At 43.5% G+C, this 18,136-nt stretch overlaps 1 protein-coding gene across 1 annotated transcript in view; it reads right to left on the reverse strand.

Moving 5' to 3' along the window:
- Positions 1-3,284: 3,284 nt before the first annotated feature.
- The window catches only part of LOC149336839 (uncharacterized), a 75,599-nt gene continuing 60,747 nt past the window's right edge, over positions 3,285-18,136 (reverse strand). Inside the window, exons 4-5 of the mRNA XM_089554252.1 lie at positions 5,710-5,755; positions 3,285-5,320 (exon numbers count right to left, since the gene is read on the reverse strand). Of these exons, the coding sequence (XP_089410378.1) occupies positions 4,830-5,320; positions 5,710-5,755 (537 nt within the window). The 3' untranslated portion in view covers positions 3,285-4,829. The remainder of the gene's footprint in view (positions 5,321-5,709; positions 5,756-18,136) is intronic.

An 18,136-nucleotide genomic window follows, 5' to 3' on the forward strand; every position in this document is an offset into this window, starting at 1 on the left:
TGCACAACTACCTCATGAAAACCACCTTACAAAAACTGTTCGGCAAGTTGGTTTGACATTTTTTACAATACGAAAAGGGGCAAATAGTAAAGCAGACAGATGGCCATAAGACATAGATATAGGTTGCTTAACATGTGCTGTTGGGTCAGTTGTACTTACATACTTTTACGAAAAGGCACACCAGGCAAAAAAGACGTGAGAGACACATTCCTGGATGCATTTCTCGTGTGGTCTGCTTTATTTTTACTTATGGTGCCTTTTCGTAAAAGCGCTTAGAAATCAGTCATTTAAGGCAGGCAGTAGAGAGTAAGTGTGCACCGAGTGGATTCTGCTTACCAACAAACATACTCTGGTGGATATCCTAGAAGCACGAACATGACGCTCATGCAGCAGACGAGGAAGCAAAAGTGGTTAGTGAGAATGGAGTCTGAAAAGTGACAATTCAGTCAGGAGTGCCACGCTTTGAATATGTTTCTGTCGAGTTTTGCTGTGGAAGTTTTGCAAAATATCAGTGCATTTGCCACACAGCCTGGCAGGAAGTATTGGGGCCTTTGTGTGGTCACTCCTGCCATTCACTGACACGATGGCTTCCAGTTGGATGCAGTGGGAGCCGTCGACTGAATGAAAAGGCCACTTCTGCACTGTGCATGTTGGAGAGGTCAGCGGCCAACTTTAATAGACACACATTTTCAAGTCGTTGCTCCCAGCTGAGCAGTCACTGTCCCATCTGCATCCCTCCAGATCACTTCTTGTTGTTCTTCCACTGTGCGAGTCCTGTTCTGCCTGTCCAATATCCACAACAGTGTACTCCACATGAGAAATAAAGGGGACTGTGCTACAATGGGGATCCTGACTGTACTTTATTGTTCCAAAATAAATTAACACAAATGTAACTTCAAACACTCTTGATGCTATGAAATCTTTATGATTGCGCAACATTACTGTGTGCATTGTGAGAAAAGCCAACAACCAAGAGAACACGTCATCGCTAAAGCTGCGACTATAAGATTTATTCTGAAATTTCTGCAAAAAAGCTGCACAACCACTTGTGCTGTAAATGTAGGATTTTGCCTGAATAAGGCAAAATTGCCAATCAAACATCAGCGAAGGAAAAAATACAAGATGAAATGGCAGAGCAAAAACTCCTAAAAGAAGCAAACGAAAAAATCTGTCAGCATGTGCGGCAGTTTCATTTTCATTAAAAAAGTACAAGCAGCTGACGATAGGAAATACTGAAGCATGCCCTCACTCCCGTGAGGGGCAATTAAAAATGACAAGGTAGTGACCGCCCTAAACTCCCACCAGGACGTCTACAAATAAACACAATGTATCATTTCAAAACAGAGATCATTTATCCAATTTATATAGCAGCAAAAAAAAAACTACCAGAGCCACATTTCCTGGAAAACTTGCTGGATCCAACAGAACATAAATATGAACCTTTCTCCCGTCTTCTTTTAGAAAGGGAAGCATTTTGAACCAGGTAAGCATTCAAAAAACATACTGTCCACAGTCTGCCAAACATCTCGGAAATAGTTTGTTAACTATTCTTTCTCTTACAAGCAAAAAAGAGGCAAAAAGCATGCTGCTTCAGAAATTTACAACCGAAACAAAACATTAATATTCTGCAAACACATCTAGTAGTGTTGCTCTCATATCAGGTCCAGAATAGCAGGATACTTTACAGCCAGTCACCTTAAAATTTTGCTACTGCTTATATTACAATTATTACAACTTGCATCAGATAGTGTCAACATGATTAATGTTAAAATATCCTTCTGGATGATTTCAATCAAGACATCACAACGAGATTAACAGATTCTTACAATGCAATCACTGACAATAAATGGTCGCAGAACACCCTGCGACATATTTCAATAGCAAATACTTTTAGATGCATAAACTGCGCACCAAGAGAACTTTAGACACAGCCTGTGCGAAAATCTACTTGTGCAAAAAAAAAATCCACTACAGAGTTGCCTTCTTGTGAGATCGCAGATGGTGACGCAGGGCCGCCTTCTGCGCGAAGACCTCGGGACATAGATGGCATTGCTACGGCTTCTCGCCTGTATGGAGGTGGAGGTGTTCCCTCAGGTGTCCACTCTGTGTGAAGTGCTGGCCACAGTGATCGCAGTGGTACGGCTTCTCGCCTGTGTGGATGCGAACATGCTCTGTCAGGTTGCTCTTGTCCGAGAAGCTCTTGCCACAGTGATTACACTGGTATGGTTTCTCACCCATATGGATACGGATGTGCCGCAGAAGGTTGTCTGAGGTCGCGAACGCCTTGCTGCAATGGCTGCACTGGTAAGGACGCTCTCCACTGTGGCTTCTCTGGTGTCTCCTGAAAGCATGGTTATGCACTGTAGCATAGCCACACTGGGGGCACGAAAAGCGCTTTTCGCATCCTGGCGAATTTTGTTGCGGAGACGAGGTGCAGCTACTCTTAGCTGTGACCAAACCTGCGCAAAGAAACAATGCATGGATTTCTTTAGATGTGAAGGGTATGCCTCAATGCATTGATAACAGCTGGCCTATGTCTCAAGGATAGTTAATGAATGGCGAGGATGCTCAAACTCAAGCTGGTCACATCTTGTCATGATGAAAAAACCGAGCCTTGCGATGCAGACCTAAAATAAAAGCTGTTCTCTTTTAAACTAGGCCCATATTTCTAATCACAAGGACAGCAAATCATAGCACGTGACTCGAAAAACACTGTTGCTTCTGTAGCTGAGCAGAGCAGAGCACAGCATAAATTACAAACATTACATGCCCTCGCAGGACTTTATCAGTGTAAAGCACGACTTTCTGCAAAAAGAGAAGCAGACATTCAGTACTTCCTTGTTCAGAGGAACTGACTGACGCATATCACCAGGTTGCATCACAGGCACGCAATTTTTGAGCACCATTTCCGCTTCCCTTTTTTAGCACAACAAAGAAAAATCTGCAACGCACAATTAAAATTTCAGCTACTGCTGTCATTCATGCACTCTGGAGCGCAGCTATTCTAGCCATGTCAACACCATACATGAAAAACAACAAACAGGAAAGGTGTGCGGCATAAATAAAAGTGAGAACTATAACAAACTAGAAATCTGAGACCTTGCAGATATGGAATAGTTTTAGCAGTCATGGCAACTGAAAACATGCATCGATGCCAAACATGTCAGCGACAAGGGTATTTCTATATCATTATTGTTACTAAGGTTTCATACACAAGAATATGGTATAACTGCAGGGGAAGCAAAAGTGGTTAGTGAGGATGGAGTCTGAAAAGTGACAACTCAGTCAGGAGTGCTGCGCCTTGAATATGCTTCCGTCGCGTTTTGCTAAGCAAGTTTTGTAAAATTTCAGTGCATTTGCCACACAGCCTGGCAGGAAGTATTGGGGCCTTTGTGTGGTCACTCCTGCCATTCACTGAACCAATGGCTTCTAGTTGGACGCAGTAGGAGTCGTCGATTGAATGAAAAGGCCACTTCAGCACTGTGCGTGTTGGAGAGGTCAGCAGTCAACTTTAATAGATATATATTTCTAAGGCCTTGGTCCCAGATGAGCAGTCACCGTCCCAACTCTATTCTTCCAGATCATTTCGGGTTCTTCTTCCACTGTGCGAATCCTGTTTTTCAGCCTCCGCAATCTCCACAGCAGTGTGCTCCACATCACAAAGAAAGGTGGCAGTGCTAAACTTAGGTTTCCAACCATACTTTATTTTTCCACAGTAAATTAACACAAACAATACTTCCAACACTCTTAAATGGTATCTAATCTGTATGGTTGCACAAGATTACTGCATGCAATGTAGGAAAGCCAACAACCAAGAGAACACGCCATCAGTAAAAGCTGCGACTGTAAGACTTATTCTGAAATTTGAGCAAAAAAGCTGCACAACCACTCAGGTGCTGTAAATGTTGGATTTTGCATGAAACAAAGGCTGCAAAGATGCAAACAACACAGAACTGCCCAGCAATTATCATCAAGGAAGAAATAATATGTAAAATGGCAAAGCGAAACTCTTCAAAGACGCATAAAGAAAAATCTGTCAGCAAGTGCTGCAGCTTCATTTTCACCAGCAAAGTACAAGCAGCAGATGATAGGAAGCATTCCCTCACTCCCATGAGATGCAATGTAGAAAGCGCAGTGTACAATTAATAATGACAAGGCAACGACCATCATGAGTTTCCACCAAAACACCTACATATAAATACAATGTGTCATTTCAAGAGAAGGATCACCTATCCAATTTATATAACAGCCAAAAGAAATGTGCCAGAGGCACATTTCCTGCAAAAATTGTTGTTATGCTACAGAAAACAAAGATGAACCTTTTTCCCATCTGATTTTAGGAAGGGAACCAGTTTGAACGAAGCAAGCATTCCAAGAACATACTGTGCACAGTCTGCCCAATTTTTCAGAAATGGTTTGTTAACTATTCTTTCTCTTACAAGCAAACAAGAGGCAAAAAAGCATGCTGCTTCAGAAATTTGAAACCAAAACAAAACATTAATATGCTGCAAACACATCTAATAGTGTTGTTCTCATTTCAGGTGCAGAATAGCAAATTACTTTGGAGTCAGTTACGTTAAGATTTTGTTACCGCTCATACTTTCCTAGAAATATTGCAACTCGTATCAGATAGTGTCAGCATGACTAATGACTATATATTCTTCTGGATCATTTCAATCAAAACATCAGGACGAAATTGGGAGACTCTTACATCGCACAATGGCTCACAATAACTTCTCCAGTAAATGCTGGCAGAACACCCTGTAACATATTTTAATAGCAAATGCCTTGAGATACAGCCTCCACGAAAACTTGCTAAAAAAAAAATACTACACATTTGCCGTCTTGTGAGATTGCACATGGTGACGTAGGCTTGCTTTGCGCGCAAAGACCTCGGGGCATAGATGGCATCGGAACGGCTTCTCGCCTGTGTGGACGCGGAGGTGTTTTTTCAGGGTGCCCCTCTGTGTGAAGCGCTTGCCACAGTGATCGCAGTGGTACGGCTTCTCGCCTGTGTGGATGCGAAAATGCTCTGTCAGGTTGCTCTTGACTGAGAAGCTCTTGCCACAGTGATCACACTGGTATGGCTTCTCGCCCGTATGGATACGGATGTGCTGCACAAGGTTGTCTGAAGTAGTGAACGCCTTGCTGCAATGGCTGCACTGGTAAGGACGCTCTCCAGTGTGGGTTCTCTGATGCCTCTTGAAGTGAGTGACATACGCTGTAGCATAGCCACAATCAGGGCACAGAAAGCTCGTTCCGCATCGTTCCGTATTTTGTTGTGGAGACGAGGTGCAGCTACTCTTAGCTGTGGCCAAACCTGCGCAAAGAAACAATGCATGGACCTCCTTAGAAATGAAGGGTATGCCTCAATGCATTGATTACAGCTGGCCTACGTCTCTAGGTTAGTTGACAAATGGTGAGGTTGCTCAAACTCAAGCTGGTCACATTTTGTCATGACCTAAGAACCGAGCCATGCTTCGACCATGCCGATCTAAAATAAAAGCTGTTCTCTTTTAGACTAGGCACATATTTCATATCACGAGGACAGCCAATCACAAGTACATGACTCCAAATACACTGTTGCTTTTGCAGCTGAGCTGCGCAGAGCAGAAACGACAAACGTTACAGCCCATTGAATGACTTTATCTGTGTATGTCACGACTTGTTACAAAGAGAAAAGAACACATTTATTACTTGCTAGCTCACAGGCATAAACCTGCTCACAGTGCAGGATTGCAGGGCAGCACTTCCCCTGAATCACACCACAACAAAGAAGAATCCGCAGAAAACAATCGAATTCTCAGCTGCTGCTGTCATTCATGCACTCTGTGACGCAGCTATTCGAGCCATGTCAACACCGTACATGAAAAAAAAAAGGTGGGAGGCATAAATTAAATGAAAATTCCTTCAAGTAAAGTGAAAACTATAACAAAGCAGAAATGTGAGACCTTGCAGATATGGAATAGTTTTAACGGTCATAGCAACTGAATACATGCATAGATGCCAACCACGTCAGTAACAAGGGTATTACTATATTATTATAGTTACATGAGGTTTCATACTCAATAATACATAACAGCAGGGGTTTCAGTGGCAGAGTTTCATGTTCCGAACAAATACCTAAAATAACGCAAAGTCACAGCATACACGAAGATACTAAACAGTGCAAGCCACACAGCGATTGACAAGGGCCTTTAGAGAGATCTAGTTTAGTTTAGCTTAGTTTATTGGGGTTTAACGTCCCAAAGCAACTCAGGCTATGAGAGATGCCGTAGTAAAGGGCTCCGGAAATTTCGACCACCTGGGGTTCATTAACGTGCACTGACATCGCACAGTACACGGGCCTCAAGAATTTCGCCTCCATCGAAACTCGGCCGCCACGGCCGGGATCGAACCCACGTCTTTCGGGTCAGCAGCAGAGCGCCGTAACCACTGAGCCACCGCGGCGGGTTTAGAGAGATCAGACACAATGATAACAACTATTATCTACAGTATAAGATGCCAAGCACAGCAAATAAAAAAAACACACATGAGAAGAGCAGAAACTGAACATCACTCTTTCACTGTCACCAATCTAAAACCAATGCAATACTCATTAAAATAAAAACACCTTCTCCTGCCTTTTGCAACAGATTTAAAACCCGGAAACCTGCTTATTTAGGCACCTGGGACGAATATGTGAGCATCCATGTTGTGCAAGCTTGATAAGCGCTTGGGAGGCACCAAGCACATTGATGTGTATGCTGTATAAACTCCATCAGGTGCCAAACCATCTGCTGCCAGCATCATTTCTACAAAACATCATGTCAAGTATGCTACCTTTGTGAGTAGATTTACACCTAAGAGGGCATACTTCCTGGCTGGGAAAAGTAGAACTCTGATGAGACCAGCTAAGTCGTCATAAAATTATCATCAAAATAAATGATGTTGTAATCTGGCATCGGCATTTCAAAAACAAGAAGTGGTGTTTATCATGGTTCTAAATACAATTGTCAATAATCATTGTTTCGTACTATAACAAAAAGTGCTTGGGACTTTTTCCTTTGAGCATTCCCTACATTACGAAAAACAGCAAGCACAAGTAGAAACATCATACAATGACAACTTCAAACAGGGTCATGCATAACACAAGCCTGTAGATGCATTTATAGAATCTTTGTTGTGGCTTCCAATCAGTGTTAGAATCATGAAGTAATGAATGCTGTTGCTGTTTAAAACAATGCTATTTATTATAACACCACACTCACGAGTTCCAGGGCCATGACTACCAGGTGTTACCTAACCTAGTCTGCACTTAAGCTAAAAATGCAGTGCCCCCGCCAGGCCAACCATGTCTCGCCTGAGCATCAAAAATTCATCTCGTGCATTCAAATAAATATAGCACTTGAAACCAGCTCAGTGAAACTAGGTTATGAGAGCACTCAAGAAACAGCTGCTTAAACAACATTTTCAGGTATTGAATAGTAAAAGTACAAACCATCATTAACAAAATTAATCTCTTGTACAGGCACTATGGAGGATAAAAGAAAGCGAAACTACACTGGTGCTTTCCCCAAAGCTTGGCACACAGCCACACAGTCTTGACTCAATCATGAGCACCACAACTCACATCATATAAATAAAATCCAGAGCGATCATGATGACACTGCAGGACTAGTGCCCTGACAAGGATGAAACGGGTACACCAACAGCAATGTATCAATGGTGGAGTGCTGGGCCATGAGACGACGCAATGACGCAGTCAAACTTGCTCTAAATGCATTCCACAATGCTTATTTGCCTTATATTACCTGTTAACCTGACTTCGCTGGTCATTTCGTTACACAATCTGTCTTTGGCATATACAAACACCTCCATGACAATGTGTGAAGTTGCATTTCAGCGAAGCTCAGGAATACTTTAAGGTGCAGTTCGAATGTTGCAAGGACACTAGAACCAAGATATGCCTGCAGAGGGACCTCTGTGAACAAGAAAGTAAAAGTATGTATGCGCTTGTTCAAGAGAAAACAAGCACAATTTTGTGGCAACTGCCTGCAAACATGCAGGGTATGTTACAGTGAATGCTCACACAGCCTTTGATACAATATGTTGCAGCATGGCCAGAAGGCAGGCAACAATGTCTTGGTAACTGCTGCACAACTGACTTGCATGTAATCACAGAAGTCAGAAGGGGCTTTTCACCTGAAAAACAACCAGAATGATAAGAAAAAATGCATAAACTCTAAGCAGAGTTCCTCAATATCTTTTGTTGAAGTAGTTTTTCTTTAGGCTTCTGCAACACACACAAGAGTGTGTGAGAAGCCTAGGCTGCATGGTACAATTAGTGAATACAGCTGCAAAAAAAAAGGAAGGGACACCTAGAGTGTTCGCTGAAGAATTTAGATTCGCTTTGATTCAGGAAAGGCACTCGAAACACAGGCTAGAACAACAAATGTTATGCATGGCGCAAGAAAGCCAGAAAATCAGTGAAAAAGAATGCATATCAACCACCTTCCCATTGCAAGTTAATATAAATATATGTATCACAAAGAGAGGCAGCTTTCATACTGCCTATCATTAAACATGATTAAGACTGCACACTGCTCGCATATGGAAAACAGCCTTTCATTTTACTCTGCTCTGTATACTATGAAGAGTTACAAAAGTACCAAAGAATGAGAAATCACTGGATTCCCAAATCTAACGTCATCTACGATGCAGGTAATCAAAAATGGTTACGTCATCTTGCTGCTGTTATCATCCAGGTGTAATAACAAGTCTTAACTCCTGCTCTGATTGCTTTGAGCACAAATCAGTGGTTCCATCAAAAGGAACTGTCTTCGTGTTCAAATATTAACGTAACGGCGTTGTGAAAACAGTGGCATTTACTGCAGAAGTGCTACCTGGAAAGTGTCCCAGCAGTTTCCAAACAGCTTTGTTTCAAGCTGGCTCAAAAAAGTGGGCCATTTGAGGCGAGTCGCAGTACGAGTACACTGAGTGGCTTCTCCCGAGCAAAGCAATACACTGCACATGAGTAAGTATGAGAATTGTGCTGTGAAGAGCTGACTGCAACCTCATCTATAAAACAGCAATAAAACAGCTACTCCAAACTGTCTTTTAAATTAGAAATAACTGCAGATGCACAAAATTACAGCATGCAAGTGAGACAGCACAGAACCAAATGAGCTGGTCACCACAAAGTGCTGAGGCTGCAAGTATTTGGTGGAAGCTTGCGCAATAAAGCTCCAGACTCAATGTCACTAAGAAGCTAGACGTAGAACGAATTGTGCGATGTTATGGAGATAACACCCGTTATGGACTAAGAGAGTTTCAGTAAAACTACAGCTTCATTGTAATTAGTGAGAGAAGAGAACACAACAACAGACATTGAAGTAATTGTTTGCTGTACTGACGGCATCAAGGAAAGCAAGGCAGTCAGGACGGACACAGCAAAGATAAACATTGCATTCCTTTAAACTATTTTATCCGCCCTGCTCACACTACCTCTCCCTCCAGACACCTCCCCAGAGGCTGCAGAGGAAGCCGCCATTGCACTTCCTATCACTCGCACGGAAGCCCGGTACATTTTAAGTGATTCTAAAACTGCGATTCTAAATTTTGCTCGAGGCCGAGTCCATGTCCCTGCTTTTAGCATACTGGACTCGCCCGATGCACCCCCGCCCCGCCAAATGGAGCTGATATGGGTGCCCGCGCACTCCGGGAATCCCGGAAACGAGGCCGCCAACCTTTTACCCCGAGGTTCTTTAAACCGGGCTCAGGTGGCCTCGGATCGGGGATTCACGAAGGAGCGCATGCACACATTCAGTGAGCTGACGCAGGCCTACAGAGCCTCACGCCAGCTCTACCCCCCGCCCCACCCCTCCCTAGATAACAGACACGCAACGCTCTGGCACAGACTACAGACACTCTCCCCTCACCCCTTACCCTAGCCCACTATCATCCCTCCTTTTCCACTCCGGCATGCGCCCTATGCCCAGAACCCTTCGCTTCTTCCCTCCACATCCTTTCCCTCTGCCCGGCGGACCCTCCCCCGCGGGACCTAGAGAACCTCAAGACCTGGGAGGACTGGGAGACCCTGCTGCGCTCGGAGGACCCGGCCGTGCAGACCTTCGCCACCGGCCGTGCTGCCAGTGTTATGGACCTTGGGAACAAACACTTGAGTGGAGTGGGGTCATGCGGGGACCCTGGGGTGTGCCCCGAATTCCTCTTTAAATAAAGTTTTTCTCTCTCTCTCTCTCAACAAATATGATATGGGTGAGTAACAATGGCTTGGCTAGAAATTATTCAAAAACTGCCAAAGAGGAGACTTGAACTCTGTCGGAAATATGAGATGGGCTTTCAACCTGAAAAAAAGACAAAAAGAAAATAAATCACCTTTTCCCATGACTTCACTGCATCCCTTCTTGTGCATTTTTTTTTCACACTTTATGGCACAAAAGAAAGACGCTTTATTTCCTTCTTTTTGTTTCTAATTATGCAGCTCATTGTAAATCTGAAGAGTTACCAAGGTTTGCCATACCTTCTGTGCTCCTTGTGTTTGGTTATGCAATATTTGATTCGCAAATTTAGGCAATTTTCAAGTGAATGTAGTCTTTGCAGAGAGCATAGATTTGCGAGGCTTTCAACAAGTGCTGGATTGATCCTCTATTTTCATAAGTTTGAACTAGTGTCAGCCCACTTTATTAGACTACGGGGTTATCTCTTCACTTTTTTTGCTGTCGGATTATGCATTTGTACTGAGCAATCTCACCTTACTGGTAAATTGGTCAATTGGTTTTTGAGGAAAGGAAATGGCACAGTATCTGTCTCGCATATCTTGCTGGACACCTGAACCACGCCCTAAGGAAAGGGATAGGTAGGAGTGAAAGAAGAAAGAGAGAAAGGGGTACAGGAATCGCACACCAATCGAAACGCAATAAAGTGTTCTTTATAAACTTATAGTGTTCCGACACTAGTTAAAACATGCGAAAATAGAGGATCAATCTAGCATTTGTTGAAAGTCTTGGAAACCTGTACTCTCAGTAATGCACTCACTTGAAAATTGCCTAAATTTGAAAAAAAATTAATAACCAAACACAAGGAGCACAGAAGAGATGGCCAACCTTGATGACTCTTCAGATTCACAATGAGCTGCATAATTAGAAACAAAAAGAAAATAAAGTGTCTTCTCCCACTCGCAAATGCAGTGGACAAGCTACTGCAAACCACTTGCTCTCGTTAGTCATGCTTATGCATGCAACACGAGATGAGTAACAAACACAAGCATGACACAAGAAGAGATTAAACGTCTCGGAAAATACATGGAAAGCTCTAAGAGGAAATTCATAGTTGCAGGGTGCAGAAATCATGATGATAATTACAAGAAACCACCAAGGCAGCCATTTATGACTGCGCCACTAAGCCAACATGACAATAGGCCGTTATTAAAATGGACGTGGCTACAAAACAAACAAGACAAAAAGCACAACAAATGCGGGTCCATTCCAAGGAATCTCCTGCAGAGTAATATCTGAGGAAGAGTAATCTCCAACATTATCAATAACAGTATCAATAAATAAATAATAAATTATCAAAAACTAAGAAAAGCTTAACTGTCCTGTATGCTATACCTGGAAAGGCAACCTACTGTTCTAAGCGTGTTCGTACATTTATTTAAACATACTGCAGGCCCTTTTTGGGCCCATGCAGGAGTGCTTACAATGCATCACTGTGATCAAACAGAGTAAAAACAAAAATTCAGAAATACAGAGATGTTCTCTGATCCAAACACAAAAAGGAGAGAATTAAACAGAAAAGTCAATTTTTTCGATATAATTAAGAAATAGTTCCACGGACGTGCACTTCACCGCATCTTCACGCAATTTATTCCAATATGATATAGCATCTGGTAACTGGGAGTACCTGTGGATATTTACGCGGCTGACTGGTTGACGCAGTGTTTTACTATGGTTAGTTCTAGACGAGTGTTTGAAAGGCGGGTTTCAGTATTGCGAAGTGGTTATTTTGAAGTGGCCGTAAAGAAATTGAAGCAAAAACTTTAATCTTGAAATGATTCTTCGCTGTGACAGGCTTTGTAAATTTGGTTGAATTACTAGACTGGTAGCACTAGTTTGGTGTGAACACTTCGAATAGACAAACCTTACTGCTACTTTTTGGATGCGCTCCAATTTGTTGATTAAATTTTTTTGACGGTGGCTCCAGACTATATCCGCATATTCTAGGGTAGGTCTTATAAGAGTTATATAGGCATTGAGTTTAATATGGGTCGGCGTGTTACGGAGCTTCCTCCTTAAATAATGTAATTTACCTTCAGCTTTAGAACAAATGGATTTGATGTAGGGTTCCCAACGCAGGTTAGATATTCGGATGAGTCCCAGATACTTCACCTGATCATAATTTTTAACCTGTGTGTCACCAAGTGTGTACGTAAAACTTAGAGGCTGCTTCTTATTAGTGAATGTGATGCTTTTGGTCTTATCTGTGTTAAGTTTCATTCCCCAGGTCATACACCAAGTGTGGATTGATTCTAGGGAATTGTTAAGGAGAATTTGATCTTCTGATTTTTTTACAGCTATATATAGGACACAATCGTCTGCAAAAAGGCGAAGCTGGATCGATGAACTAACACAGGAATGAATATCATTTATGTAAATGAGGAACAAAAGAGGCGCAAGAACTGATCCCTGGGGTACACCCCAATACACATCCAGGTTCTGCAAAACGTATTCACCTACTTTAATACAACAGAGATACGAGTCCGAAGCCTAGCTAACCTGTCGCAGTTCAATACATAGATGTATTATTACCCTTGGCATAAAAGGATGACAACAGGACTGCGGCACTCTGACCACACACCGGATGCTAAGATCACCAGACACACTCCTTTATTCACTCTGGCTTCCAACCTATAACTGGCTGGTAAAGATGTACCGGAGTTGTTCTAAAGCACTGCAAATCTTTATTCTTGGCATCTTCATGTGAGCTCCAACGCCTGAAAAGGACAGAAAATGAGCGCAACGACAGGAGCAGCTGACCGTAATTGTTCCAAGGGTTTGACATGGACGTGATGTAGGTTTGTTTAACTGAACGAAGGAAATTCTAGCTATGACTATTAGAACCATTAGCTTGGTTAATGTCTAGCATAAGTGTATGGAACCACTTTCAGATACATGTTTTGACAACAGTGCTTTTTGCACAATAGCAAACATCAAGCCCCTTTTCAAACTGAGTCAGCATTAAGGTGTATCCCATGCTTAGTGGCATGAAGTGTTATCAACACTGTCCTTTCTACCACCTCACTCAAAGGGGCATGGTGAACAAATTAAAGTTAGCTTCCAACAACAAATAACCGCACTGTAACGAGGAAAGCTCTACTTTCACAGGAAATGAAGCTTTTATAAGCTAGAAAAGCAGGTGTCAGCATCACTGGCTCATTGCGGAAATAAACTATTATGCACTGCCAGAAATTTCGAAGCGAAAAGTTTCACTAGGCTAGTCAACACCGCGCTTCGCGTGAGCCGGAGGCCAGATTTGCCACCTCTGTGCATGCGCAAAACCGAGTGACGTCACGCATGGCGCAGGTGGCCGCTGCTGACTCCGTCGCCTGAGCTTTCGCTGCCACCACGCGCTACTCCTCCTCGCCACCGTTTGACCTTTCGCCACAGCCGTGGGCATTTGAAAGGAGGGGTATATAAGGCGCGCTTGCCCATAGAACAGGCGCAGACAGTCGCCATGGAAGGAGAAGAAGACGCAACAGTCGGACTGCGCAGAAACACCGATCCAGAAGTTCTAGCTTGGGAGTTGGCTGAAAAGCAGCGAGAGCTGTTTGCTTCGAGATATGCAGGCTTAACTTTAGCTAAGCCACAGCCAATTTTTTGGGGTGCTGATTTGAAACCATAAGCTACACTGCCATGCACTTCAAAACAACAGTAAAAGAGTGCTTTTCAACACAGGCTTCACTAGATTTAATTTGGTGGAGGGGTAAATCTTTAACTCATTTTTTTCAGGAATCAATGCATCGTTCGGTGCAAGAAAAACACCAACACAGGCAGAAGAAGCCATAGAATCAACTTTTACAAGGAAAAAAAATAGAATGGAGTCACCCTTAATGCCCAATGACAGGTCATGCTCTGCCAGAGTGAAGATTGCATGCACAAAGAATCAGCTGACCACACTAACGACCACTTGGCTAGTTTTCAAACCACTGAAAACACCTTTCATTGACCATTGCAAGCACCTTCTTTTATTTTATAATTTTGGGTTTTTTTAATTTACTTCGCCTGGTTTATGTTGGGCGCAAGGCCGAAGTGACTTGGCGACACCCAGAGGTTGTTTTAGGTGAGTGCATGGTAGCTTTCCATGATGTCAATGGCTACGGAGTTTGTATATGTCATCCACCTTTTCTTCACTCATGCCACCTAGGATGACGTTATGGAAAATTTCAACGCCACTGCTGCTGCCTTGCCACATAACGATTTTAACCTCTATCCACCAAGGTAACACGGCACTTGTCAAGGGTATGAGGCTTCACACTCGCTTCTCACGAAAAATTCCTGGGTTCGAATTAAACTCGTCCAACTTTTTTCTCTGATTTTTTCTGTTTATGTGAAGCAGAAGAGCCACATACACATTGCTGAAATCGCTCACCACGGCCAGTAATGCTCGCACATTAATAGAAACACGTCATCAAATGTATGACACGTCAGCTCGTGCTGATCAAAGCCACAACTGCCTGCCTTGGCAGCATAAAGCGTGTATGATGCACACATGACCTTACAGCCCATGAAATTTCTGAAGACGAAGCACATACTGAATCCTTACTAATGCAGTGGTGATGTCTACAAGTAACTAAAAAAAATCTGGAGCAGACACTTGAGCTCTGCCTTAAGGATATGACGTCATAGCATTAGTGGGTTCACATCCAGATACGTGGTCATCTTTAAATTCACAGTCCGCCGGGAGTCCTCATAGCACCTCGGACGCAGTGGAGCACCAGATAAGTGATGTCCCACTGCCCTGTGATTGCAGGCACTGCTCTCTGTTGGGCTTGTGAGACCTAGGTTGCTTTTCCCAAGCAACCTCGTGCAGCTAATCATTAGTTTAACTGCTGCCTTTCGCAGTGGGCAGTTTGCATACAATCCAGTAGGCAGGTTGTGACGATGTAACAATGCCATGTGACCGAGGTGTCTCACCTGCCACCTAGTTTCCTTCTTTGGGGATTTTTTCACGGATTTTACCCTCGCAGCCAACAAAGCCAACTCTGGATTTTCTGCGACACGAGGACCCTAAATCTGTTGTGTTAATACTGCTGCTCATCCCAGTTCTGTCGAGGGGATAGTAGTTGCCAAGTCATATTAATGCAGTGAGGATAAGGAAATGCCAAAATGGCACTGTCAACGGCTACACACCACTGGTGGAATGCACATGGAGAGCACTCCACTCATTCACTGCTTTCTAGAGAGTCATAGAAGGCACCCAATCTTCACTGTTCACGAGATAACAATTCAATATTTGCCCTGCAAAGTACACATAAAGAACACTTTGGAGAAATTGAAGTTGGCCTGTTTATCATTGCATTATAATTACAGAAAGTCTACTGTCACTGAAAACTGAGCTTTCATGAGGTATTGCCAGCCTTGGTTGTCCTCACGAGAAAACTGATAAAGTCAATCATTTTCCACCACGAATTTCTCCGGCTTGTCTACAATGCCACTCTCTTCTAGACAGCAATCATGGTGTCCTTTCCGGTCTTGATATCATGAGCCTGAATCATGCAACAGAGAAAAATACGCCTCATATCTTCATTCAATTTTGTAAGCAAAAAATGCACCTTTAGCTTTCAAACAAGCATCAGTATATATCCACAGAGAGCCAGCCAACCAGTTTTTACTAAGAAAAAAAAAAGTGCCACAGTACCCCTTAAAGCTCCACGAAAAGACACGGTTATGTTGTATCATGGCATGGCACATATTTAATGTTCCAGAGCTGCATACAGGCTATAAGAAACGCAGTAGTGGAGGGCTCCGGATAGAGTTTTTCACGTCTATTCAAAATACACACGACATGGATGTCTTTGCATTTGAGCCACAATGCAATGTCGCTGCCACAGTCCGCGTCTGATCATAGCCAATGTGCCGCATTGTTGGGCGTTGGCTTGCACTTGTGTAAGGAATCATGCATCGAGCTAATTGCTGTCAAAGCACATACCTGTCAAAGCATCGTCTAAACTGGCTGCCTCAGTTGTGCTGAATCTAACTTTTTTTTTATATCCAACCACCTGGAGAGTCTTCAACCGTAGCGTTAGGTGGGAGTTTTCAAAAGACCGAAGATCTGTCAATGTTTGGCTTTCAAGGGAGACAATTATATAGTTTTTTTGCTATGGTGTTGTGTTCCCTCGTAGCTAACAAGATTCTAAATTTATTCTGCTCTCAGACTCTAACCATTGCAACAACTACACAATGAAAGCAATATTGTTGAGTTCTATGACGCATGTTTAATGCTTTAGTGTACACATACAGTACATATAAAGCTTTCTGACTTCCTGCACAAGAGCAACACAAGCAGCATTTTGATTTCCGGTCAACTCTTAAAGTTGACCGTAGTACCATTCCTGGCGCACTGGTGCAACGGTGAGCCAGTACCGTGCGATGGCAGAATCACACACACAAGAAACCGCACCTTAAGTTGCACAGTCCGTCGCGTGCGCGCTTCGAAGTTCGTGCGCGTTTCTCTCCTTTATGGGGATTGGTCAAACATGCGGCGCGCTCGTGACGTTGCAAGTGCAAGCTTCGCAAACCGACGAGAAAGGACGGCACCAGGGGTATGTGCGGAAAGCGCAGCTGACCATGCTTACTGGGCATGCACCTTTGTCGACGATCTCACCGCATCTCGGCGACAGCAGTCCGCGCAGTGCGGCGGCCACGCGCTCCTGTTTACACTGCTTCCAGCTACGTGCCTAACCTGTTATTTTTTAATGTCTTTCCTGTCGGCTCTTCGCTGCCTCGCTCTTCACCGTGGTGTCAGCGCGTTCCTGATGAATCACACAGCTATTCGGCCATGATTCGGCGGCAGCTGCGACTGACCGAACACCAAACGGAGCGCGCAAATGAGGAAAGGAAATGACGCAAATTTAGCTCACATGTCTCGGTGGACAATCGAACAAGTCCGAACCGCGCTGGAAGGGATAAAGAAGGGAGTGAAAGAGAGCGATGAGATGACGGGAATCTGACTGTGGATGATGGCAATGACGGTGTAAGGTGTAGCCTCCGCGTCCAGAACTCAGATCTCAGAATCAAACGCTGCAACTTGCAACTGCCACCACCTCGCTGCAAAGGAGATGCTCCTATCTTCCATCCATCCATCCATCCATCCATATTAAGGGCGAAAGGAGGAAAGTGCACCAATTTCAGGCAAGTGCACAGAAAACGTCACGTGCGGCGCAAACTTCAAAGCGCGTACGCGGCGGACTCCGCAGCCTAAGGTGCGTTTTCGTGACATTCGACTAGACGTGCAACTGTTCTCGCTTCCCCTGGGTGTTTGTACGAATGAATCTGTGCCTCCAAAATGTTGCAGGATGGCAGAATAGCTGGCCGCATATCAATCTTTCTGGCTGACCTTATTGCCTTCGTTTCATTAAATTTATCATCAGTGTATCTTACCCCTGAAATGTTTGACGGCCTCACGCTTCAAAACGAGTTAGGTAGGCCGCTACCAATTGTTTCACTTGCATTACGAGAGGCCACTTCTCCCTGTTTCACCTCATTTTAGTGCATTAAATCGGCGTTCAAACCAAGAGCAAGTGCTGCATGCTCGCAGAAAGCTTTAACACTGATGACGCGAACGACGTGCCAGTATTTCTCATTGGAGGATGATAACATGAACCAGAGGTCGATAAAGTGAGATGCGAAACCGAAAATGAGTATGCGTTTCGGTCTTCTTTTGCCGAAGTGTAGTTAGCGCATGAAGTCAGCATTGTTTTTAATCAGTAGAAATGCGCAAAATGAGCACTTATGGCTAACATATATAACTCTTTAAATTATATGAATTTTAATATACAATATAGCAAAGAATATTCGCAACAGCTGAAGTGATGAAACATTCGGAGATGCAGAGAAAGGCTGCCTAGTGAATGGAA

This window comes from Amblyomma mixtum, chromosome 7, assembly GCF_055824585.1.
Source record: "Amblyomma mixtum isolate Tamu chromosome 7, ASM5582458v1, whole genome shotgun sequence".
In the NCBI taxonomy this organism is placed as follows: domain Eukaryota; kingdom Metazoa; phylum Arthropoda; class Arachnida; order Ixodida; family Ixodidae; genus Amblyomma; species Amblyomma mixtum.